Source organism: Pongo pygmaeus, chromosome 2 (assembly GCF_028885625.2).
Source record: "Pongo pygmaeus isolate AG05252 chromosome 2, NHGRI_mPonPyg2-v2.0_pri, whole genome shotgun sequence".
Classification (NCBI taxonomy): Eukaryota; Metazoa; Chordata; class Mammalia; order Primates; family Hominidae; genus Pongo; species Pongo pygmaeus.
In genome coordinates, this window is record NC_085930.1 from 207801577 (window position 1) to 207828153 (window position 26577).

General features: G+C 51.2%; 1 protein-coding gene across 3 annotated transcripts in view; it reads right to left on the bottom strand.

Annotated features, from left to right (window-relative positions):
* Window positions 1–652: 652 nt before the first annotated feature.
* BDH1 (3-hydroxybutyrate dehydrogenase 1) overlaps window positions 653–26577 on the bottom strand; it is a 62894-nt gene continuing 36969 nt past the window's right edge. For all 3 annotated transcript variants that reach the window (XM_054480499.2, XM_054480500.2, XM_063661367.1), the window contains exons 3-7: window positions 22444–22516; window positions 21364–21474; window positions 11617–11758; window positions 3919–4071; window positions 653–1432 (exon numbers count right to left, since the gene is read on the bottom strand). In XM_054480499.2, coding sequence (XP_054336474.1) covers window positions 963–1432; window positions 3919–4071; window positions 11617–11758; window positions 21364–21474; window positions 22444–22516 — 949 coding nt within the window. In that variant the 3' untranslated portion in view covers window positions 653–962. The remainder of the gene's footprint in view (window positions 1433–3918; window positions 4072–11616; window positions 11759–21363; window positions 21475–22443; window positions 22517–26577) is intronic.

Below are 26577 nucleotides of genomic sequence, written 5' to 3' on the forward strand. Positions count from 1 at the left end.
TGGATCACTTGAAGTTGGGAGTTCGAGACCAGCCTAGCCAACATGGTGAAACCCCATCTCTACTAAAAATACAAAAATTAGCCCGGTATGGTGGTGAGTGCCTATAACCCCAGCTACTTGGGAGGCTGAGGCAGAAGAACCGCTTGAACCACGGAGGCGGAGGTTGCAGTGAGCCGAGATGGTGCCACTGCATTCCAGCCTAGGGGACTGAGCAAGACTGTGTCTGGAAAAAAAAAAAAAATCTCCAGAAACATTCCCACCCCCTCCATACAGCCAGCTCTGAGTCACTGGCTGCTGGCTTGCCCGTCACACAGCACCATGGACATGCAGAGGTACCAGTGGGCACTTGGTATGTGTGGCTCAGATGAGGACACAGAGTTAGTCAGAAGATTCTTGGGCAAATGGATCCAAAACAGTCCTGGAATGCAAAATGTGAAGTATTTCCACAGCAGTGGCAGGAACACATGACTGGCACTATTTATAAGCGATAAAAGGGTTATTTCATGCATCCTCTTTAAGCTGCAAATGCTTCATGTACAAAAGAAAAAACCCATCCTTTTCATTCATGAGACTGGCTTAAGGATCAAATGAGATAATTTTTCAAAACTGATAATTTGACTTGAAGACACAAAGGAGTTTTGATTCTATTCTACAATAAATCTGTTTTTAATATAAAGATGTTTTCTTAAAATCTCTGTATGAAATTATCTCCAGAGAGATAGATTCACCATGTTTGCCCTGAGATTTAGAGGCCCCTGCCTGCCACCCACACCCTGTTTGTGAAGGCCCACGTCACTCACTATGCAAAGAAGTCATTCCCTCTAGTTAGTGTTAAAACCAGTTATGGGTCTTCCTGGGGTGGTGGATAATCCACACGTGGATAATCAAGAGTTGACTATATGGGCTCCTCCCTCCCCTCCCCTTCCACCGGGGATCCCTGACAGAGGCCACAGCGAGACTTTTCAGCGGATGTAGATCATGTCGGAGATGGCTCCAGGCAAGTGGGTCATGATCTGCATTCGCAGCCACCAGTAGTAGTCCATGGGGTGGTAGCGGGTGTAGGGGGTGGTGGCGGTCAGGGCGTGTGTGACAGCATCGATGACAGGGGACGTGTCTGTGGAGCCACTGCTGCAGTAGGTCTCCATCTTAGCAATCTTTTCATCAAAGTACTTCTTGCCGTAGTCCTTGCGCACGACCTCAGGCAGCTCGTCCCACATCTTCTTGGCGATGGCCTGAATGCTCTCGGGGCTGTAAAGGCTGGTGGCAGCGATGAAGTTGCCGGGCTCCACCACACTGACCTTCACGCCCAGGGGGTACATCTCATAGCGCAGGCAGTCCGAGAAAGCCTCCACCCCGAACTTGGTGATGCAGTACGGGGAGCGGGCCGGGTTGGCCATGCGGCCCAGCATGCTGCTGATATTGACGACGCGGCCTACAGAGGGAGACAGAGATACCTGCTAAGGAGGCACTGCCCTGTGACACAGAGGGCAGAAGTCTGGCATGTCTCCAGAGGCTTGGCTGGAACCACTTCTGAGCCACCCAGGAGCCTTCTCATTCAATAGACAAAGCCAGCTCAGGCCCACGCATCAGCATCGGCACCCCTGGTCTTCCCTGGGAACCTGGCTGTGCCAGGCAGGACAGGGGAGGACAGGTGAGTGAGAAGCAGGAGGGCACAGTGTAATGGGCAACACGCAACTGACTCAAAAACCAGATCGAGCCCGATGCGGTGATAATTTGGGGTGAAAACACAAGGGGAGAAGTGGGAGGCGAGACAGCTGTCTGTGTGGATCTGAGCTTTCACTATAGGCAAGGTCTGGTGCTGGTTAGGGAGAAATACAGCCTAAAAGCTTCCCCTTCCCCTTATGGAGCTTAAAATCCAGCTCCAGTAGTATGATGTGCAGATAAGTAACACACTAAGGCCAAGAGTCTATCCACTGACAGCAGCCCTGGCGATGGGGGTTGGAGTGCAGAGGAGGAAGTACCTGGGGCTGCAGCTGGGAGGGAGCCCCGAGACACCCCTGAAAGAGGACAGGACCCGTGCCATTAGGCTTAACTGCCCAACTCCATTGCACTCTGGTAGGGTGGAGCCTGGGTGGAGCCCAGGACAGCCTGGTGGGGCAGGGGCAGGGTTTCTGAAACTGACTTCAGGGCTAGGACATGAGAAGAGTCCTGGGCACTGGGAGAGTGTGGTGACCCCCCTCCTCCTCCCCCTCCAAAGGCCATAGGCCCAGCCTGGGGGCATCAGGGGCCTCCCACAGCTCCTCCTGGCCCCAGGAACAGAGGGGTTGGAAGTGGATTGCATTTGGCCCGGCCGGGGAAGCCCAGGCGGATCTGGGACCAGTTTTCCCAGGAGGGAAATCAGCCCATCCAGGTGTGTCCCCGGGAGGGAACTCAGCCCATCCAGATGTGCCCCCGGGAGGGAACTCAGCCCATCCAGGTGTGTCCCCGGGAGGGAGCTCAGCCCATCCAGGTGTGCCCCAGGGAGGGAACTCAGCCCATCCAGGTGTTTCCCTGGGAGGGAACTCAGCCCATCCAGGTGTGCCCCAGGGAGGGAACTCAGCCCATCCAGGTGTGCCTCCGGGAGGGAGCTCAGCCCATCCAGGTGTGCCCCCGGGAGGGAGCTCAGCCCATCCAGGTGTGCCCCCGGGAGGGAGCTCAGCCCATCCAGGTGTGCCCCCGGGAGGGAGCTCAGCCCATCCAGGTGTGCCCCCGGGAGGGAGCTCAGCCCATCCAGGTGTGCCCCCGGGAGGGAGCTCAGCCCATCCAGGTGTGCCCCCGGGAGGGAGCTCAGCCCATCCAGGTGTGCCCCCGGGAGGGAGCTCAGCCCATCCAGGTGTGCCCCCGGGAGGGAGCTCAGCCCATCCAGGTGTGCCCCCGGGAGGGAGCTCAGCCCATCCAGGTGTGCCCCCGGGAGGGAGCTCAGCCCATCCAGGTGTGCCCCCGGGAGGGAGCTCAGCCCATCCAGGTGTGCCCCCGGGAGGGAGCTCAGCCCATCCAGGTGTGCCCCCGGGAGGGAGCTCAGCCTATCCAGGTGTGCCCCCGGGAGGGAGCTCAGCCTATCCAGGTGTGCCCCCGGGAGGGAGCTCAGCCTATCCAGGTGTGCCCCCGGGAGGGAGCTCAGCCTATCCAGGTGTGCCCCCGGGAGGGAGCTCAGCCTATCCAGGTGTGCCCCAGGGAGGGAGCTCAGCCTATCCAGGTGTGCCCCCGGGAGGGAACTCAGCCCATCTAGGGGGAGGCACCTTTCAGAAAGCTCTAAGTTTGAAGTCACTGAAGGGTTGGGGTTTTCATCTAAAATCCTACAGCTGCACTCCGTGTTCATGCCTGTTGTTGCTAGGACTTCACCATAGATGTATGAATCTTACCCTTTTTGCCACAATTGTTTGCTATGCCAGGGAAAAAATCCAAGTCAATGACTTCCAAAGTGGTTTGCTCACATTTGGCCACCCACATGGTTTGGGTGTTTTGTTGGTTTTCCAAATTTCTAATCTTGATTTTTACTATTGTTTCCTAATACCACAATGATCTCATTTTTTAAACGACAGTATAAATAATCCGTAGAATGAATATGCCAGATTTTACTTAACCACACCCGACTGATACAAAGATGTGTACACCCAGCTTTGTGCAAAGGGTGATTCTCTCTATAGATTAGGTTCCCAGAGTGGATGGCTGCTCAAATCTTTAAGCTTTTGCTGCATAGACCACTGACCTCTTACTTGCTCTGCTTCCTCCTCCCCTACCCGGCCACAGCCCCTCTGCCCACCATCACCCCAGGCCCAGCATAGCCCCTGGGATTCACGAGCTCACCCCTGCTGAGTTGTGGACGTTGGAGCTGCTGGGACAGGTATTTCCATTCTGAGCAAAGATGAACATGTGGTGCAGGTTCAGGGGCAGGAGGGAGCTCCCTTTCCCACTCACCTTTGGCCCTTCGGATGAGGGGGAGAAAGGATTTTGTCATCCGCACTGTGCCCCAAAGGTTCACTTCTGCCACCTGCTTGTAGGTCTCCAGGCTGGTGAACTCCACCTCCCCGAACGTTGAGATGCCGGCATTGTTAACGAGGCCCCACATCCCTGGACAGGAGAGGGATAGATGTGCAGTTACCACATGGGCTTGGCCCAGACATTGCCCTTCAGCCTGCAGGCCAGTCTCCTCTCCACTTCTTTCCTGTGACTTCCCAGCCTCTCGCCCAGTGCTCTCAAGAAACTTTCTAGAAGAGTCACTCAGGAACGACAGGAGGTAAAGAGGCCTAAAGTGCTGACTGCAGCCCTCCCTTGCATCTAGAATGTCCAGTTCTCACGTCACATCTGCCTGGCTCGATTCTCTGGGCCCATCATGACCCAGCCTGCCATGTCCCCCAGCCTTGAATCTCACCTCACCTCAAATTCCCACTTCCACTCCACTCCACCCCATCCCATCCCCACACCCTGAGTTTGAGTTTCACACTCCATTCCTGTTTACTCATCTCTGCCTTTGAGCTTTCGCTCACATCTTCTCTTCTCTTGCCAGAAGCCAGGGAAATCGCAGGGGAGGTGGGCACGAGGAGGCAGCTGTGTTTTGCAGGGACCTCTCTGAGTTCAGTTTGTTGGGGTACAAAGGCTGGATGGGTCAGAGCCTCAGGACAGAGCTGGGCCCTGCCTCTTTGTTGTGGAAACCCTCAGGGTTCAGTCTCCCGTGGCAAAAGCCCCGTGGTCCTTCCCAAGGCACAGCCTCAGAGCAGAGCTCCTGTCCTGGGGCCCTCCCCTGCCTGTGGGAACTCGGCGCTGCTTCATTTTCCAAGTTAATCATGGAAATGAGTTTGTGTAAATGACAGAGTAATTGGTCTCTAGCTGCTTTCCTTCCGTGTTACCCAAATTAAAGCTTCGTTCACTGCCCTCTGGTGCCTTCTCCTTTAATTATGGAGAATTAAGGGCATTTATTAGGGAAAGAAAATTGCTGGTTAACACAGTGTCCATGAAGAGCTCACTCCCACTCTCCACCAAAGCCGTGCGGGTGTCTCCCTGCTCTAGGTCTCACCTGTGACATCGCTCAGATGCTAATGACAGGATCAGCGTCATCCACAACGACCCCATAGCTCCCACTGTCTCCCTGCAGATGTGCCCTGAGTCTTCACCTTCTTCTCTTCCCAGGAGGAGCAGCAGGCCGCTCCGCACCTGTTATGGCTGACACTTCCACGTCATCTTCGAGACCATAGCCACTGATCCTTCTCTCTCTTTTACGCAGTTTCAGCTTTTCCATTGCCCATGACTCCCTCCCTTCAGTTCTATACACATTAGGTGCTCAACAAATGTGTGTTAGATGAATGAGTGTCCACAAATGCCGCATTTCCATATCCCGAAGATCCTTCTGTAACTATGCTACCTGCTCTCCCTGCCTCCACGCCAGGCTTCCAAGAACACACTCTATCCTGTAATACAAAGATTAGCCGAGTGTGGTGGCGGGCACCTGTAGTCCCAGCTACTCGGGAGGCTGAGGCAGAAGAATCTCTTGAACCCAGGAGGCAGAGGTTGCAATGAGCTGGATCATGCCACGGCACTCCAGCCTGGGCGACAGAGCGCGCACATACACACACACACACACACACACACACACACACACACACACACGCTCTATCCTCTCCATCTCCCTTCCATACCACACTGGGTCCCAGCCCTCAGCTGTCCTGACCACGCACTCTCCAGGGTCTCCAGGGTGGTACGCCAAGGACCTCACCCCCAGTCTTCACTCTCCTCAGGCTCGCTACGATATGAGTACTGCCAGTACTCCTTGAGGCTCCCTTCTCCCTCAGCATTAGTGATACCCAGGCATCTCCTGCATCTGCCCTGACACCTTTCTTTCACCTGCTTCCAGATATAAGTGGCCCCCAACGCCCTGGCCTAATCCTGCTCCTCTCAGAGTACACTCAACTCTTAGGTGTCCTCATCTTCTTCATGTTTGTGAATTTTCCAGCTGTTTCGTGTTTGATTCATAAGGGACAATATCCCATGACTTAAAATGCATACAGCCCTTTTTCCACCTAAAAGTAAAACAATGACATTTGACACTACTATCCAAAAAAGTTTAATGAAACATGACCTATGAAAGGGCACAGCCCCTGGATTATAGCTTTAATGAGTGTTGAGAGTGGTGGACCTAGCTGCCATCTGGAATCCTCAGCCAATGTTCTGAATAAACTCACGGAGGCATGCCTGCTGGTTGGGCGATAGCAATTTTCCTGTGACATCCCCAAGATCGCCTCCACACCAATGGCCCCCTAGTTCTCCTTGGGAGTCACAGCTCTCTCTCCTCATCCCATCTCCTGTCTCGATTCTACCTGAATGTCCCACAGGTCCCTGACTCACCCTAACCACAACCAACACATCAAGTTTCCAAGCTGCCCAAGCCTGCTCCTCCTCTTTGTTAATGATTTTACTCTCGTCTGTGACTCCTCCAGCTCCTCCACCCCTCCCCCACCTAATGAGTCACCAAGTACTGCTAATATTACAGATCAAGATCAACATGACAGCTGGCAGGCCCCTCATTAAGCCCTTTACATTCATTAACTTCCCCTCACAACCGCCCTGTAAAATAGATCCTAAATTGTCTCATATCCGGTTGAGGCAACTGAAGCTCAGAGAGGTTAAGCACCTTGGTCAATGTCACCCAGCTAACAGGCAGGGAGGGTGGGATTTGGACCCAGATCTTTCTGAGGACAAAGCCCCAACGCCCCAGGCTGTTGCTGGTTTCCTCTGCTGGGTCGGTTCTTCCTTCCTGTTTCCACTAGCATTCCCTTGGGTCCTTGCTGCCTCTCTCCTGGGCTGCTGGAGAAGCCTCCTCCTGGGTCTCTTTGTCTCACTCACTCCTCCACCTCTGTCTTCACCCCACCCCTCAGGCAGACCCATCAGTCACTTCCTGCTCTATGGTCTTCATCCCCCCTCAGGCTGACCCCCCCCATCAGTCACTTCCTGCTCTATGGTCTCCATCCCCCCATCAGGCTGACCCCCCCCATCAGTCACTTCCCGCTCTATGGTCTCCATCCCCCCATCAGGCTGACCCCCCCCATCAGTCACTTCCCGCTCTATGGTCTTCATCCCCTCCTCAGGTGGATCCCCCGCATCAGTCACTTCCTGCTCTGTGGTCTCTATCCCGCAGCATGATAGGCCAGGCCTTTCCCAAGCTTCTCCCTTACTCCCCTACATGTGTTCTGCTGCCCATCAGCCTGAGAGCAGCTTGTGTTGAAATTCTTCCCATGCTCTTGTAGTGGTCTGATCCAGGCGTGAGCGCTGGACGGCTCAGAGCACTCTCCCACTTCACAGATGGGCAAGCTGAGGCCCACACAGGGGGCAGGTGCAAGCCCAAGGTCACATTTCTAATAAGAAGTGAAGCCCAGGTCAGGTGTGGTGGCTCACGCCTGTAATCCCAGCACTTTGGGAGTCCAAGGCAGATGGATCACCTGAGGTCAGGAGTTTGAGACCAGCCTGGCCAACCTTGTGAAACCCCTTCTCTACTAAAAAAAAAAAAAAAAAATTAGCTGGGCATGGTGGCAGGCACCTGTAATCCCAGCTCCTTGGGCGGCTGAGACAGGAGAATCACCTGAATCCGGGATGTGGAGGTTGCAGTGAGCCGAGATCGCACCATTGCACTCCATCCTGGGCGGCAGAGTAAGACTCCGTCTCAAAAAAATTAATTAATTAATTAAATAAATAAGTGTTGACTGACTGACTGTTAAGTGATGTGCCAAGATCAGGCCATGCCCACAGCCTGCTCTCCGGCCCACTGGCTCGGTGTCCCCTGGGGTAGGGACAGGGAGGGCTGGTCCCAGGCTCCAGATGTCCCGTCCCTCAGCGTCCTGCGGGGGTCGGGGCCGGTGGCAGATGGCTCCGCGGCTCTCATCAGACAATCTCCTTCATCTCGCCCCCGTGGCTGGCTCCCCGGGCTTTGGCAGCAACTGTTCCACAGAGCCAGGCTGCAGGGCGTCAGACTCGCCATCCAAATGTGCCCCCACGGTGGAGAAGGGGAACAGGACCCTTCTGACATGTCCTGCGTGGGATGTGGGTCGGTGGCGGCCACTGCGGGTCGGAACTCTCTGGGAGGGCGCCCCCTGGAGATCACAGCCGGCATTGCCTGAGGGGGAATTGCCCAGGCCAGGCCAGGCCAGGAAAAGGCAGAGTGCAGAGGGGAAGCGGGGAGAGGGAGGAGAGTGCAGAGGGGAAGCGGGGAGAGGGAGGAGAGTGCAGAGGGGAAGCGGGGAGAGGGAGGAGAGAGCAGACGGGAGGCGGGGAGAGGGAGGAGAGTGCAGAGGGGAGGCGGGGAGAGAGAGGGAGGAGAGTGCAGAGGGGAGGCGGGGAGAGGGAGGAGAGTGCAGAGGGGAGGCGGGGAGAGGGAGGAGAGTGCAGAGGGGAAGCGGGGAGAGGGAGGAGAGTGCAGAGGGGAGGCGGGGAGAGGGAGGAGAGTGCAGAGGGGAGGCGGGGAGAGGGAGGAGAGTGCAGAGGGGAGGCGGGGAGAGGGAGGAGAGTGCAGAGGGGAGGCGGGGAGAGGGAGGAGAGTGCAGAGGGGAGGCGGGGAGAGGGAGGAGAGTGCAGAGGGGAGGCGGGGAGAGGGAGGAGAGAGCAGAGGGGAGGCGGGGAGAGGGAGGAGAGTGCAGAGGGGAAGCGGGGAGACGGAGGAGAGTGCAGAGGGGAGGCGGGGAGAGGGAGGAGAGTGCAGAGGGGAGGCGGGGAGAGAGAGGGAGGAGAGTGCAGAGGGGAGGCGGGGAGAGGGAGGAGAGTGCAGAGGGGAGGGGGGGAGAGGGAGGAGAGAGCAGAGGGGAAGTGGGGAGAGGGAGGAGAGTGCAGAGGGGAAGCGGGGAGAGGGAGGAGAGTGCAGAGGGGAGGCGGGGAGAGGGAGGAGAGTGCAGAGGGGAGGCGGGGAGAGGGAGGAGAGTGCAGAGGGGAAGCGGGGAGAGGGAGGAGAGTGCAGAGGGGAGGCGGGGAGAGGGAGGAGAGTGCAGAGGGGAGGCGGGGAGAGGGAGGAGGGAGCAGAGGGGAAGTGGGGAGAGGGAGGAGAGTGCAGAGGGGAAGCGGGGAGAGGGAGGAGAGTGCAGAGGGGAGGCGGGGAGAGGGAGGAGAGTGCAGAGGGGAGGCGGGGAGAGGGAGGAGAGTGCAGAGGGGAGGCGGGGAGAGGGAGGAGAGTGCAGAGGGGAAGCGGGGAGAGGGAGGAGAGGCAGACGGGAAGAAAGAGAGAGCGGGAGATGGGGGACACGCCACTGCATATCTGACCGATGTACTGTTTTTTCAGATCTAAAAGTCTTCAAATCTTTTTCCAAAAAAAAATGCAGTATTGGTTAAGTAAGTTGATGGTGACTGGTTTATCCAGCCCTCCAGAATGCCCTGCGTGGAAAAAGCAGCAGGGAAAGGTTTGCGCATCAGGCTGGTGCTGGGGTTGGAGCCCAGACCCCCGGGCAGGGGGTGAGTGCTTCCCCTCTGTGTGGGCCGGGGCCCACCCTGCCTTGTAGGTTAGGCTACCTGGCCAGTCCAGTACAGAGAATGGAAGTGGTTCTGCCCCAGAGGCAGGGGGCAGGGGACGAGGACCGCCAGCCTGAGCAAGCCGGCCTGGTGCGTTCTCTGCTCGGGTCTCCGGTGATGATGCCTTTCATTGGCATTTTAGATCACCACAAAACCCACACTATAATCACGTGGCTTTATGGTGCTGATGCAGCTGTTTTCCTGCCCAGTAGTTCATGAAGGAAAATATAGCAGCTGCCCAGGGAAGGTGGGAGGGAGGAGAATTTACCGCCAGGGAGGGGCGAAGCAGGCTGCAGGTTCTGCGCCGGTAATCATCCCAGCGGGACCCATCCTGCCTTTTCTTAATGGGCTGGCTCTGCCTGTTAATTATTAAACAGATGTTCAGCGAGAACAGAGAGGCCTGTGAATGGCCTGTTGGGAGGATGGGAGCGACAGTGGGCTGATGAGGCGGCACATCAGTGACAGGCAGAGCAGCAGCGTCACCGATAGCCACACACGCAGCCTCTGAGGCAGCTGCTCTGACAGACAGCACATCCATCTGGCTGATACAGGCTCAGCAGAGCTCCCTGCATGGGATCTGGTCACTCCTGCCTTTTCCTCCTCCTTCCCCAGCCACTGAAGTCGCTGCTCCTGAGAGCTGCCTCACCCCATTCTGAGGGAAAGCAGAGGCCTGAATGAGGCACACCCTTTCTGCCTGGGCTGTCAGGGAGCTCAAAGGTAAACTTCATAGATTCGCTTCTCCAGATGCTGCTGGGCTGCCCGGCTCCAGGGTGCTCCATCCCCCACTGCTGTATTCTACATGAATGGCGCTCCCGAGGTTGGAGGCAGAGCTCCTCCCACCAAGGTCCTCCACTGGCTGAACTGGAAGGATATTTTAGTCCTTATGCTACTGGAACTTTCTGTAGCTTTTGACCCTGTTGGCTGCTGGTACTGCCCCCTCACCCAAACTTTGTGTTGTTTAGCTTCTGGGGCACTGTATCCAACCTGACAGCTGCCTCTCCCCCTCATCTGATCCCCAAACACACATTCCCAGGGGTCCCTCTGTGCATCTCCCCGACTCCCAGTGTCACCTCCTGTCATGGGCACCTGCTCTTCTAGCCTAGACATTCCCTCAGGGTGGGTGCTTCAGTATCTCCCTATCTCCCCACCTGCTCCTGCAGTGCAGGACACCAGGTGTCCAGGACAGAGACTTTGCGCCTCACCTCATCCCCACATCCAAGTCACCAAGTCCAGCCAGCTTCGCCTTCTCAACACTCCTCATACCTGACCCTTCCTGTTTCCCAACACCTACCACCCTAGTTCCGGACTCTAGAACCCACGTTTAACTCCCCCTTTGAATCCACCTCCACATTGCCCTGCCATCCTCAGAGGGAGCCTCACAAGTCTCACAATGACCAGGCCATTCCCTCAGGATGACCCCTGCAGTGGCTCCCCAGTGCCGTCAGGAGACCAGCCATGCTCCCTCGCCTGGGATCCAAGACCTCCCTCCCCAACCTCCTTTGCTGCCTCCCCCTCCGCGTGACCTGACCCATGACTCATATTGAGGTGCCGGCTAATCCCACCACTTGACCAACAGCCCCCGCTACCCTCCCTGTGCTGCTCCCAGCTGTGGTTCCTGCTCTCCCCTCCTCTTGGAACGACCATCTCTGCTCTCCGCCACAATCTGCCTTAACTGGCCTGCTTCCACTGCACCCCCACGGCTGGACTGACCCCTCTTTCCTGTGCTGCTCTGCCTCTCTCAATGCACGGCTCCCTGATTTTGAACTTGGTCCCCTGGCTGAACTATGAGGTCCTGGGGACAGAATGTGCCTTGACCATCTTTGTGTCCCCGGCACCCAACCCAGCTCCTGGGCCAGAGGGGGCATCAATGGGTGTTGGCTGAACTGACCTGAATCAGTGCGTAGCCACCTAGCACTCCACGAACTCTGAAATCACCTCCTGACTGTATTTTTCCATTGCCCTATTGCGCGAGTGTGTTTAGTGTAATCCTCTTCCTCCTACTGTGCAGGAGGAAGAGCTTAAACAATAAGGAAAGGAGTGCGGTGGCAGGATGCCAGCCAATGGAAGGTGGTGTTTAGCAAGTGCCCCTTGGAATGGCCCCATACACAACCCCTGCCGCCCGAAGGGACGCCCTACCTTTCTCAGGGTCCTTCAGGCTCGAGCGGACTATCTCCACCACTTTCTCCACCTCTTCGCTGCTGCAGACATTGAGCTGGACGGTTCTCAGTCGGTCACTGTTTAGGCTGTCCAGCTCCTTGACCCCATCATGGCCTTTGTCCTGGGGAGGAGAGAGGAGCTGCTTCTACCTCCTTCTTTCCCACCCTGAGGCAGACCCTGAGGACTCCTGCCAAGGCAGGAGCTGGCCTCAAGTCCTGGCCAAAGCCTCAGGCATACTGGCAACTGCCCATGGGCCTGGCCCACGGGCATGCAGTTCTCTTTAATCCTGAGCACTGATGACCTATCAAGCACCAAGCTATGTGCCACAGACACAACCATGAATAGGATGAAGAGCCAGCCCCCAAGGCCTCATGACGGGATTCTTTCTCCAAGCAGGGGTTGCAAACTTATGTGGGGCAGGCGGGGGCCCTGGGGAGTACAGGACATGTCAGGAATTACCATGTGGGGATGGAAGCCCAGGGTTGCCAGATGCTTACATTTTTAAGCTAGTAATTGGGAAATCTCTTCATTCTTTTAAGTGTTGGCAACTTACACACATTTAAAAAAAAAAACCAAAAAAGCACTGTGCAGGCCAAAGCACGTCCAGAGGCCACATAGGACCAGCAGGCTGCCAGTTTACCACCTCTGTTCTAAGCCAAGGGCCCATCAACTCCAAATTGGTAAGAGGCCAGAGCCAGCCTCTAATCCCAGCTCAGTCACTGAGTAGGCTTTGTGCACTCAGGGGTGTCCCTGAACAGGTGTCCATTTTTTCTGGCTGTAAAACAGGAACATCACCACCTGTCCTGACCTGCTCAGATTAATGGAGTAAGGAAATGGATTTGTAAGAAGCCTGTTAGAGTCTGAAACACCACACAAATTCAGGTACTGCTAAACAGGAGAAAGGCGTCACTCGCTCGGCAAACATTTCTTGGGCCCCTATCGTGTTCCGTCACTGTGCTAGGAACTGGAGGTCAAGATCAATCACTCAGCCCCTGTTCCCAGAGTCATGTTCTAGGGAAGGAGACAGGTGAGTACGTAATCAACACAGTGACTGTGTGCTGTATGGAACCTGGTGGGAGGTGGGAGGGATACAGGAGGGACGGGCAGGGGAGACCTTCCAAAGGCAGTGACAGCTGAGGACATTCACAAGACGGGGCCGATGGGAACGGGACACTGCGGGAAGACATAAGAGGACGCCACCATAAGCCATCGGTTGCAGGCAGTGCAGACGCATAAGGAGGTGGTGGATGCAGGGCTGGAGAGGAGGGCAGGGGTCTGTTTGTGGGCACTGCCAAGCTGCTGGGGGGCTTTCATCGAAGTAGACAGCATTTCCTGAGTGTCCACTGTCCTGAGCACTGTGCTAAGTGCTGATGTGCTTTGTCACATGAACCCTCGTGTCACCAGGCAGGTTGTATTGTCATATTTCATCCTATTCTATGAAACATGGTTTCCTTCACAATAGGGATGAGCTACACTTGATGTGAAAATTAAACATAGTTGGTCATAAATGACTTAATTGGCAGCAATTTTCCTGGATGGTGCATGGCATAGTGACACCTCTTGTAAGAGGACTGGACTAGCTGCCAAGAATAAAGGGGTAGAGAAATGCCCACTCTCCAGCCAAGGGCTTGCCCATGGCACACACAGCTGCTACTGAAGCAAACATCCTAGGCGCCGGCAAGGGTGGAAAGCCCAGGACGGTCAGCACTTGTCAGGGGTGGAAAGTCCTCTACTGGTTAGGCTGAGCCTTCTGAATGCTTTCAACCAGAAGAACCCTAACCCCGGGAATGGAGAAATCGCATCATGCAATTTCAGACGGCACAGGAGGAAATGGTGAAGGGACTGCCCAATGAGGCCGGAGGTGCTGGACATAGTCACCCCGGAGAGAAGACTTGAGTGGAACATGACCGAGGGAGGCAACTTGTTCCATGCAGCCACAGAGAACAGAGCCAGGACCAAGAGGTCCAGTTCAGCTCAAAATGAGGTGTGATCTTCACAGTCTGGAGATGGCATGAGCTGCCTGGAGGTGTTTAGGCAATGAGTGGGGGTGGGGAGTTGTTTGGAGGTAGGAGGGATATTTGGGGGTTGGGGGGATGCTTGAGGATGGGGTGTGGGAAATGTGGTACAGAGGCAATCCAAGCATTGGACAGGAAGTCGGGCTGATCTCCCCTAATACCCCTTCCATTCCTAGACCGTCATCCTCACAGCCTGGTTTTCCATCGAAAGGAAGCCTCCCCAGTGGTCCTTTGAAAAAGCAATGTGACATGACCCACTGAGTCTCTGCAGAGGCACCAGGGATGCCTTTGGACACAGCAGCCAGGCTGGAGGCTTGGTGGGTCTCAAGTTTGGCTCTGAAATCCCCTAGATGTGCCAACCTTCCCAAACAAGACACAGGCATGAGATGCATGGGACAGATGGGCCTGGAGCTCATGCTGTCATTCCCACAGAGGACTCCACCAAGAAAGAACTAATGCATCTTCAGGTCTAGGGTGTGATGATGTGGTGCCTGCAGACCCCTCTCTTCCACAGGGGGCACACAGGTACCAGGAAAACATGTGTCTTGCTTTAATACAGTCTTCCAGCTGGTGGCTCTTCAAATGCCCCTTAGTGTGGAGCTCACATGGTCTGAACCTCAGAAAGGTGGATTCTAGCTGAAATGCACAAGAGGTATCTAAATGTCCTTCCTCTTGGGACTTGGTTAACCTTGTTGCTATCATTCAGCTCTTCTCAGACCCCTGTACACGACCTCTCTGGTGCCCCTAGAGAGCATCACGACAAGGTCTCTGCGGTACTCAGGGGAAACTCCCTACTCCAAGTCAGTAAACTCTTAATTTGGCAGTTTGACAGTGAAGAGTCTTCTTTCAGAGGAAACTAGGGGATTAATCTCACTGCCCACGGCTTCAGGCTTAGCGTTCAGGCTCCCCAGGAGAGCAACGCTACCCTCCTATCTTCACTGACAGACCTGCCCCAGGAACCCTCATCTGCCTTTGGGCAGCCTCCACACCCTGCTCCTGACAACCACGCCAATAGCGACAGAAACTACCAGTTTGCCCCCAGTTATTCAGGGAAACCTTCCCAACCACCCTCAGCCTGCTGGCTGCAGACTCTGGTGGCCCGTCCCCTTCAGGGTCTACCTGTCCTCAGGCCAAGACTGCCCCGTGGGCCACACCACCTCCCCGGACCCAGGGTTTCTGTGCTCCCTCTGCAGGTCTCTGGAGTCTCTGTCCACCTCTGTCTGGCTGCTCAGGGACAAGCTTTTAGTTCCGCTGTGTTGGTGCGTGTGCAACCGGCTTATTGATAAACCCACTTCTTTATCTTACTGTCCCTTTCAACCTCACCTGTAAGCTATTTTTTCCAGCCCTGGATGAAACTTCAGGCAAGTCTTATAGCTTTTCCACTCATTCTCAGACAGTGGACAGACAGCCTCTTTGTTTTGGCATGAAGAGTCCTGTTCAGTCTCTTAAGCAAATACTTCCAGCCCAGTCTGGTTTGAAAACCCAAACTCCCAAACTTGTATCCGAGGTAAAGCTTTCCCCTGCCCAGCCCTGAGGGCTGTGGGAAGTAGGTGCTGGTGGAGGTTGTCTTTCTCACTGTTTTCTAGCCCCTCCCCCCCTCCTATTCTTAACTTCTGACCCTTCCAAGGTTGGATCCAGAGGCAGCAAATTAGGGGCAAGACTGTAGTCGTCTGAGGCTGGCTGATGTCTGCTGTTGCTGCCCCCTGAGACGGCAGGTGCACAAAAGCCAGCTCTTCCTTCTTGGGGTGCTTCTGTGGAGTCCACAAAGATTCTGCCATGGAGACCTCTGACCGCCACTCCAGAGGCAGGGCAGTGTGCCTCCCCCAGCCAGGCATCTGCTCCCTCAGCCCCTGGCCTCAGTGATGTACCCTCTTCTGGCTGGGGCCACATGGATCCTCCTAGCTAGCTCACTGGATGGTTACCCTTAAGGTGACTCCAAGCAGCTCTCTCCACTGTCCACACAGGGCCAGGCAACTGTTTCCTGCCCGGGTAGAAGGATAGCCCTCTCCCGACCAGCTCTCCATGCTCCGCTCCCAGATAAGCCACTCCTGTCTCAATCTCGGGCCTTTAGACTTCTTATGGTAGACATCAGCATCACATTCCGTGGCCTCCAGACTCCAGGGCACACACGCTAAGCCAAGAAGCTATCCAGGGAGTTCAAGAACTTGGAGAATCCAGAAGCTCTCCAAGGCATTCATATGAAGCCCACCTCGTTTTACTTGCCATCAGAGGGAAAATATCAACACACTGACAACTCTTTCCAGCCACTCAACCTCTTCTATCTCCATTTCTTATAATACTGAGGCAGCCAATGAGCTGATTCTGGCAGAAAGGTTTTAGTCTCTAGCATATATGTTCTGGTGGTTTAGCACCTCAGGGAAGAACATGAGGACACTCGACACATGTCATACATCAGCATCTTATCACACATGTTAGAAACACTTCAGAGAGGAGCGAGCCTGGGCACTGTGACGTTCACAGCATGGCCAGGAGGAGGAGCTAGCAAGCGAGATGGGGAAGAACCCTGAGAGCATGGAGTCAAGAAGCTAAGTGTTACGAGCAAGGGTGGTTTATTTGGTCAAAAGCTGCTGCTGGGTTGAGCATGATGTGGTCTGAGAAGTGGCCAATGGATTTGGGAAAATGGGGGCTGTTGATATCTTTGATAAAAGCTGGGTCAGAGGCACTCAGGGACCTTCCTGGTCTGGTCCTGCCTTCTTTTCCCAGCTCACCAGGGCACTGGGCTTTGGCGACCTCAAACTACTGGCAGTGCCTCATATGCCACTTGCCCCCGTTTCACAGGGAGCTCCCGTTCATCTTTCCAGATGGTGGTGAGACGCCACCTCTGATTAAGCCTTCCCTGTGCTGATACAAGATCTGCTCCCGTGCCCCTCACTTCACACTACTCCCCCCTCATTCTGCTTCAGCCACAGAAGCTTCATGCTGTTTCTCAGGCGCACCCTGCACACTCCCTCCTGGAGCTTTGTACTGCACTGTCCCCTCTTCCCCTGGATTTCTGTGACACTCCCTCCCGCACCTCCTTGGTTTCTGTGACACTCCCTCCCACACCTCCTTGGTTTCTGTGACACTCCCACCCGCACCTCCTTGGTTTCTGTGACACTCCCTCCCGCACCTCCTTGGTTTCTGTGACACTCCCTCCCGCACCTCCTTGGTTTCTGTGACACTCCCTCCCGCACCTCCTTTGGATGAGGGAGCTCCAATTTACCTTGTTGGTGTGATCTTTCCTCCCTCTTGAAAATGTGACACCCCATCCACCACATTCATGCTTCATCTTCTTTTCCTGCTTTATTTTTCTCTGTTTTTACCACCCCACAGAGAAGCAATTTACTTATCTTATTCCTTGCCTATCATCCCCCCTTGGAATATAAGCTCCGCAAGGGCAAGAACTTTTCACTGAGTTGTTATATGCTGTATCTCCAACAGGGAACACTGTCAGCTTATCTTAGGTGCTCAGTAAATATCTGCTGAATAAATAAACAAGTACATAAACAGCGTGACGGGGCAAAGCCTGATCCAGGTGGGTTGCACCCCCTCTGGGGGTGCTTTTCTGCAACAAGGAGCAGAGCCGTGGGGAGGTAATGCACACAGGGTGTGGTGGTGTGGGTCTGTGTGTATGAGTGAGTGAGTATTTGTGTGTGTGTGTGTGTGTGTGTATGTGCTGAAATGACCCAGGAGAGAGCGTGGAGCCAGTGACATAGGAGGTGGCAGACATCTGCTGGAGCTAAGTCCCTGAGTTGGCCAAAGGCAATGAGATATGAGATAAGAGGAACACTAATTCTGAACAAGAGCAGAGAGAGTGTTTAGGTACAGATGTAGCCAGAATCCATCGTGGAGCTAACACTACAGAATGGGGCTAGAAACAAATTCCCCCTTTCAACCCCCATGGTGCCTTATCCAAAGTCTCTGGTGGCGCTGACTGCTTTCTGACTTGCCTGACTGATCTCAGATAGCAGATGGAATGGGCCAAGAGGTAGATACCAACAGACATAACCTGCCAATGAGCTTGTCTGGTACTTTCTTCAAAATACCAGTCAATGAATTCTAGAATCACTGTTGCAGGAGTGGAAGGACCTAAGATCACCAGTCCAATCCTATTAGGGTAAGTAAGAGGAAACTGAGGCCCAGGGAGGGGACATGTTTGTCCCTTTCTGGGGTTAGTGGTCAATCTGGGACTAGAACCCAAGGCCCTTTTGAAGAGCCTTCTGTAGCATCGAGCAGCCTCTGCCCTGTGCTGTGGAATCTGAGTGTGGCTCCCTGTGTCACTGGACAAGCCAGCACAATGGCACAGAAGCCTAACATAGGACAAGGGACTTTACAACATTTTTATGGCATCACGGTTCTTGCTGGGACCTGCTGAGGTAGGTCCACATTCTGCAGAAGAATCCAGCACCAGGGATGCCACACCCACTCCCCAGAACCCTCCCTGACGGGTTCTCTCGAGCACTGTCAGGAGTGCGACAGCCTTTCAGGGGAGCAGTTTGGGGATTTGAACAAAACCTAAAACCTGCACACCTTTGCAACTTGCACTTTCACATCTACAAAATGTTCCTAAGAATCGCCAATGGAAGGAGGCAAAGACATACGTGCAAGATGGCTCACCAAGGCTTTGTTGATACCGGTTGAGCATCCCTAATCCAATAATCCCAAATCTGAAATGTTCCAAAATCTGAATTTTGAGTGCTGACATGATGCTCCAGGGAAATACTCATTGGAGCACTTTGGATTTTGGATTTTCGGATCAGAGATGCTGAGCAAGTATAATGCAAATATTCTAAAATCTGGAAAAATCCAAAATCCAAAACACATCTGGTCCCAAGCATTTCAGATAAGAGACACTCGACCTGTAATGGCAAAAGTCACAAATAATGTATACACCTGCATTTAAGCTGCCTTGGAGCAAGAGATTGGGAAGACTTCACTTTTTTACATAATATACTTCTGTATTATTTGAATTTATTATGAATATGTAGTATTACTTTCACAATTCAAAGAAGTAAATATTAAAAGGACAAACAATACCTTCTCTGATTCAGATGGAATGATGTTTAGAGCATGGCAATATAAATGATTTCTTGTACCGTTTATATTATTGAAATTTTACATTAGGTATCAAATATTACAAAGATATCAACATAGTATGGGAAATTTCTCCCCTGGGTTCCTACTGCCTTGAAAATAAAGAAAAATGTCTCACCCACTGAGCAGAGAAAGCAAGTTGTCCTGAATGCCCACTCTTCCCTTCGTCCTTCTTCTATAGCAGTAGAACACCTGACGTTTTAGGCCGGGTACATATTGTCTCAGAATACTCACTACATTTCCCAGCCTTCCTTGCAGCCAGGTAAGGCCACGTGACTAAGTTCTGGCCAAGAGAATGAGAGCACAGGTGATATCTGGGAAGCTTCTGGGTCATGTCCTTAAAGAACAGGGGTATGCACTCAGAAGAGAAATACAACAAAAACAACGCTGAGGTACATTTCCCACCTATCAGACTGGCAAAAACCAAAAGCTTGATGCATACTCTGTTGGTGAAATTGTGAGGAAATAGGCACTCATACACTCCTGGAGGAAATGTAAAATTACATGACCCCTAGGATGGAAAATTTGGGAATATCTTTAAAATACAATATATTTTATTTACACTCTGATCTAAGAGCAATCTCACTCCCAAGGAATTTACTCTAAAGATAACCAGGCTGACCAACATGGTGAAGCCCCCTCTCTACTAAAAATACAAAAATTAGCCAGATGTGGTGGTAGGCACCTATAATCCCAGCTACTTGGGAGGCTGAGGCAGGAGAATTGCTTGAACCCGGGAGGTGGAGGTTGCAGTGAGCTGACACTGGGCCATTGCACTCCAGCCTGGGCAACAAGAGCAAAACTCCATCTCAAAAAAAAGAAAAAAAAAGATAACCCCCCAATAATAACAAAAATCAATCAAAGTTATTCATTGTGGCATTATTTGTAATTGCAAAATATTGAAAACACCTAAATGCTCATTTACAGGAGATTTTGGTGAAGTAAATTATGATCCGCCCACTCAGTGGGGTGCTTCAAAGCTGTTAACAAAGTGAAAAAGATCTCTGTGAGGTCATACAAACTAATTTCCAAGATATACTGTTAATGTTTTAAAAAACCAAAGAGTATATGCAATATGCAAACACTTGTGTAACATGGAGGAAAATGAAAGAATGGAGTGGAACAGATAGGGGGTGAGGGAATAACGCTACTTTGATTTTACCTATTTGTATAATTTTTGACTTTACAGCCTTGTTAATGGTTTACATATTCAGAAATTAAATTACATCAACAAGAATCAACAAGGAAAACAGATCGCAAATAAATGGCATTATATTTCAAATAAATAATACAGTGATAAAGAAAAAACAAAAATTAATACAAGTAGCTTTTAAAAATAGTGCTTTGGGCCAGATGTGGTGGCTCACGCCTGTAATCCCAGCACTTTGGGAGGCCAAGGCAAGTGGATCACCTGAGGACAGGAGTTTGAGACCAGTCTGGCCAACATGGTGAAACCCCGTCTCTAATAAAAATACAAAAATTAGGTGGGCGTGGTGGCTCATGCCTGTAGTCCCAGCTACTTGGGAGGCTGAGGCAGGGGAATCACTTGAACCCGGGAGGCAGAGGTTGCAGTGAGCCGAGATTGCACCCACTGCACTCCAGCCTGGGAAACAAAGTGAGACTCTGTCTCAAAAACATAAATTAAATTAAAAATATATATATATTTATATAGCATAGGCACACAACAGAATACCATTCAGCAATACAAAGGAACGAGCTACTGATGCATTCTGCAACATGGATGACTCTCAAAAACATTACACTAAGTGTTCAAGAAGCGTGGCACAAAAGGCCATGTATTGATTCCAAGTATGATTCCATGTAGATGAAAAGTCCAGAAAATGCAAACCTAAAGAAACAGAAATCAGTGGCTGCTCAGGGCTGGAGGTATATGTGGAGATTAACTGCCAATGGTCAAGAGAGAGACTTCTGAGTGGTGGACGTATTCTAAAGAGGATTGTGGTGGTGGGCGCACAACTCTCTAACTGGGGCACTGCCCACTGTTTGCTTTTGCAGTCTCAGGTCCCAGTGCTTCCCTTCATGCACCTTAAATTCTACTTAATGTGTCCCAGAGGAGCCTCATGCTTTCAAGCCTCTGCTCAGGCTATTCCTCCTGTCCGGCAGGTAACTCCTCCCAGTCTCCACCTATGGCAGCGTTATTTACTCGCTAGGGCCCAGAACAAATGTCACTTCCTCTGGCATGCCATCAGCAATCCCTTCCTCCTACACAGTCTTGCTGAACATTCTTGCACACCTCTGAGAATCTGCTTCACTCTAATTCTTCAGCTGTGTCTACGCATGGCTGTCTCCTCACCACTCGACAGGGAGCAACTTCAGGGCAGGGACAAGGTCTCATTCTTCTACTGCACCTAGCAAAGTGTCAGGTACATCACAGCATTTGACAAATGATGGATAGATGAGAGGATGGATGGATGGATGGATGCATGGCTGATGGATGGACAAAGCTATGAAGAACAAGTGGGACTAAAGCCAATGGAAAATAGACAGGCTGGTTTAAGCAAAGGTGAGCCAGTTGTTAGGAAAGCAATTTTTAAAAGACTAAAAAACAATGCCTACGTGTAAAAGACAATGGTGAAGAAGGTAACTCGTCTCTTACCTTCATCAAGCAGCCAGCAAACACAAGGAAGCCTTTTGAATGCAGATGCTTGGCCAATGAGAACCCAAATCCAGAGTCACAGCCTGTGACCAGGACAGCTTTGCTGCCAACCTGTTTTACAAGGTCAGATTCCATGTTAGGAACCGGGGGTACAGGGGCAAAGTGACCAGGCGTCTCCACCCTCTGTGCAGTGAGAGTTAGTGCTTCCTGAGTGGCCTAAGCCTGGCCCTCCCTACCTTGTTCTTGCTGTCTGGAGAAGCACCATGGTATAGTGGAAAGGCCAGGTTCTAACCCAGACTCTGCCACCAACCAGCAGTGTTGCTTGGGAAAATTACTTCTGCCCTCAGGATCTCATCTACAATCCCCCATGCTACATGTGAGAAACAGAGGTCTTTTTTAAATGCTCAATGTAGCTAGTGATAGAGCTGGAACTGAAACCAGGGCTGAGAGGTTGAGAGATTCCAGAGTCTAAACTCTTCTTTTTTTTTGAGATGGAGTTTGGCTCTTGTTGCCCAGGCTGGAGGGTAATGGCCGATCTCGGCTCACCGCAAAATCTTCACCTTCCGGGTTCAAGCAATTCTCCTGCCTCAGCCTCCCAAGTAGCTGGGATTACAGGCACGCACCACCACGCCCGGCTAATTTTGTATTTTTAGTAGAGATGGGGTTTCTACATGTTGGCCGGGCTGGTCTCGAACTCCCTACCTTAGGTGATCCACCCACCTCGGCCTCCAGGTGCTGGGATTACAGGCGTGAGCCACCGCACTGGGCCTCCGGAGTCTAAACTCTTAACCCCTAACTTGCTGCGTGGGGCTGGGAGTTCTGGCTTCCCACTAGGCCTCCAGTGATACCTTCCTGGCTGGGAGGGGCTGGAGTGCCTCATTACTGCATCCTCCCCACATGGATGGGGGTGTGTGAGCTCATTACTGACGAGGGGCTTTGGGGGAGGGTTAAGTGAGAAAGTGGCTCTAAGTGTCCTGGAAACACTAAGGCCCCACTCTGAGGGTAGCTCAGGGCCCAGGGGGCCAGAAGAAACGGTTCTGACCATCCAACTGGCTCCCAGGTAGCTGGGCTTCCACTCACCGGCTCCACCGCACCAGCGTAAGTCCGACGGCCAATCGAGATAAAGTAAGTAGAACCAAGCAATAGTGGGCGTCTGCAAGAGAAAAGGAAGCCGTGAGTACAAGGACAGACTAGACAGACCCTCAGCCACACTGGCCTAAAGCAGCGCTGGGTGTCTCTCCAGCCCCGGCTCCTGGAGACAGCTTGCTGGTACAACTGAGTAAGAGGCCCTCTTTCCACCAGGGTTGCTGGCTGATAGAAAGTGAGCCAGCATTTGCTATGGCTATGTTTGCCACTGTCCAGGAAGAGCCTTCCTGAGAATAAAGCCAATTTTGAAGCTACTTTTGTTGGGCAGGCTCTGCTAAACCCTGGCCATCCAGTGTTCCACTCCAATAAAGTTCCATTTTCTGCTTTCCAAGATGACATAGATAGGTAATGTTTCAAGCTAATTCAAGTGTGAACTATCCTTGCAGTGGTATAGCTTTGTTAAAGCCTTCTGCAATTTCGATGTCTTAATCCCCAGTAGGCTAAGCTTCCTGATAGTTATTTCAATCATGCTTTTTATTTTGAAATAATTGTAGATTCACATGCAATTAAGAAATAATACAGAGAGATGCCAGGTCTTACCTAATTTCCCCTAAGGGTAGCATCTTGCAAAACTGTATTACCATATCACAACCAGGATACTGACACGGATACAATAAAAATACAGAAATTTCCATCACCACAAGGATCCTTCTTGTTACCCTTTTATAGCCACACCTACTTTCTTCCCACCCCACTCCATCTTTAACCACAAATCTGTTCCCCATCTCTATAATTTTAGCATTTCAAGAATGTTATGTAAATGGAATCATACAGTATGTATCCTTCAGGAGCTGGCTTTTTTCATTCAACATAATTCTCTGGAGATTCATCCAGATTTTTATGTATCAATAATTTGCTCCTTTTCATTGCTAGGTAGTGCTCCATGACACAGGGGTATGACAATTTGCTTAACTATTTACCTACTGAAGGACAGCTGAGTTGTTTCCTGTTTGGGCATATTATGAATAAAGCTGCTTGAACATTCCTATAGAGGTTTTTGCGCAAACGTTGAGTTTTCATTTCTCTTGGGTAGATGCCCGGGGTGTAACTGCTGGGTCATATGGTAGTTGCAGGTTTAGTTTTTTAAGAAACTGACAAACTGTTTATGAAAGTGGCTATAGCATGCTATATCCCCAGTGGCAGTGTCTGAGCAACCCAGTTTCCCCACATCCTTGCCGGCATTTGGTGGTGTCACTATTTTCTAGTTTAGCCATGCTGAAAACTGTATCATGATATTTCGCTGTGGTTTTAATCTGCATTTCTCTAATGGCTAATGATGTTGAACATCTTTTCATGTTTATTTGTCACCTGTCTTAGTCTGTTTGGGCTGCTATAACAAAATACCACAGACTGGGTGGCTTATAAACAACAGAATTGTATTCCTTACAGTTCTGGAAGCTGGGAAATTGAAGTGCAAAGTGCCAGCAGACTGTGTTTGGTGAGGGCCCACTTTCTTCATAGACAGATGTCTTCTCACTGTAACCTCACATGGCAAAGGTCTCTTTTATAAAGACACTAATCCCATCCATGAGGGCTCCACCTTCATGACCTAATCACCTCCCAGGGCCCCTGCCTCCTAGTACCAATACCTTGGGGGTTAGGATTTCAACACAGGAATTTGAGGAGAATGCAAACATTCAGACCATAGCACTGTGTGTTTGGTAAAAATGTCTCTTCATGTCTTTTGCCCATATTCTATTGAATTGTTCGTTCTTCTACCCCGTTTAATGTTGAGAATTATTCAGATGTCCTAGGTGCTAGTCCTTGGTTACATATGTGGTAGGCAAAATTTTTCTCCTAGTCTATAACGTGCCTTTTTATCCTCTGTAGCAGGGTCTGCTGCAGGGGCAAAAGTGTTTCACTTGGACTCGGAATCAGGAAACCAAGGGTTGTAACCCAGACTCTGCCACCAAACAACAATGTTGCTTAGAGAAATTACTCTGCCTTCAGGATCTCAGTGTCCTCGTCTACAATCACCCATGCACCACGTGGGACAACAGAGGAAATTTCAATGCCCAATGTAGTTAGTGATAGAGCTAACTAGTGAAACCAGGGCTGAGAGAGTCCAGTCTAAACTCTTAACCCCTAAATAAAGTCTAATATTTTCCTCTTATGGGGCATGCTTTTGGTGTCAAGTCTCAGAGCTCTTTGCTCCAAGGACCCAAAGATTTTCTTCTATGTTCTTTTCTAAAAGTTTTATAGTTTTGACTGGGACAGTGGCTCGTGCCTGTAATCCCAGCGCTTTGGGAGGCTGAGGTGGGCAGATTGCTTGAGCTCAGGAGTTCGAGAACAGCCCGGGCAACATGGTGAAACCCCATCTCTACAAAAAATACGAAAATTAGTCAGGCGTGGTGGCTCACGCCTGTAAGTCCCAGCTACTTGGAAGGCTGAGGCAGGAAGATCAACTGAGCCCAGGAGGCGGAGGTTGCAATGAGCTGAGATCATGCCACTGCACTCCAGCCTGGGGGACAGATGGAGACCCTGTCTCAAAAAAAAAAAAAAGTTTTATAGTTTTATGTTTTACATCTTAAGTCTATGATCCATTAATTTTTGTATAAGACGTCAGACTTAGGTCTAAGTTTTGTGTCCATTTGCTCCAGCGCCATTTTTTGAAAACGTTATCTTTCCTCCATTAAATTGCTTTTGCACTTTTGTCAAAAATTGGTTGGGCATATTTGGGTGGGCCTATTTCTGGATTTTCTATTCTGATTCATTGATATATGTGCTGCTACTTTTTCTTCTTCAAAATTCTTTTAGCTATTCTATTTCCTTTGCCTTTCCATATAAATTTTAGAGTAATCTTGTCTCCATCTATAAAAAATATGACTGGGATTTTTATAGAAAGTGTGCTAAACCTGTATATCAATTTGGGGAAAGTTGGCATCTTTACTTTGTTGAGTCTTCCAATTCCTGAGTACAGTGTGGGGTTTCCATTTACACAGATCTTTGATTTCTTTCATCAGTGTTGTGTCGTTTTCAGCATTTAAATCATACATGCAGCTGGGCATAGTGGGTCATCCCTGTAATCCCAGCACTTTGGGAGGCCGAGGTGGGTGGATCAACTGAGGTCAGGAGTTCAAGACCAGCCTGGCCGACATGGTGAAACCCTGACTCTACTAAAAATACAAAAAACCAGCCGGGCGTGGTGAGAGGGTGCCTGTAATCCCAGCTCCTCGGGAGGCTGAGGCAGAAGAATCACTTGAACCCAGGAGGCGGAGGTCAAAGTGAGCCAAGATCGCACCATTGCACTGCAGCGTGAGCAAGAGTGAAGCTCTGTCTCAAAAAAACCCAACCAAACAAACAAAACAAAACAAAAAACAAATCCTACACATGCTTTGTTACGTGTAACATGTTTGTTACATCTATTTCTCTCTTTTTTTGAGCAACTACAAATGGTATTGTTTTGTTTTATTTTATTTCATTTTATTTTATTTTTTGAGACGGGGTCTCACTCTGTTGCCTAGGCTGGAGTGCAGTAGCATGATCTCGGCTCACTGCAACCTCCGCCTGCCACACTCAAGCAATCTTCCCACCTCAGCCTCCCCAGTAGCTGGGACTACAGGCATGCACCACCAGGCTCAGCTAATTTTTGTATTTTTTGCAGAGACAGGGTCTCACCATGTTGCCCAGGCTGATCTTGAACTCCTGGACTCAAGTGATCCTCCCACCTCATCCTCCCAAAGTGCTGGGATTACAGGCATGAACTACCACATCTGGTCGAAACTGTATTGTTTTAAAATTTGATATCCATATGTTCATTGCTAGTATATAGAAATGCAATTGATTTTTGTGTGTTATCTTGTATCCTGTAACCCTGCTAAACTTACTTATTAGTTCTGGGAGTTTTGTGGATGCCTTGGGATCTTCTATGTACACAATCATGTAATCTGCAAATAGGGAGCCTTATTCCTTCTTTTCCAATCTATATGACTTTTATTTACATTTCTTACCTTATTGCACTGGCTAGAAATTACAGCACTATGTTGGATAAGTGGTGAGAATTAATATCCTTGGTTTGTTCCCCATCTTAGGGACAAAGCATTCAGTCTCACCCTTAAGTATGTTAGC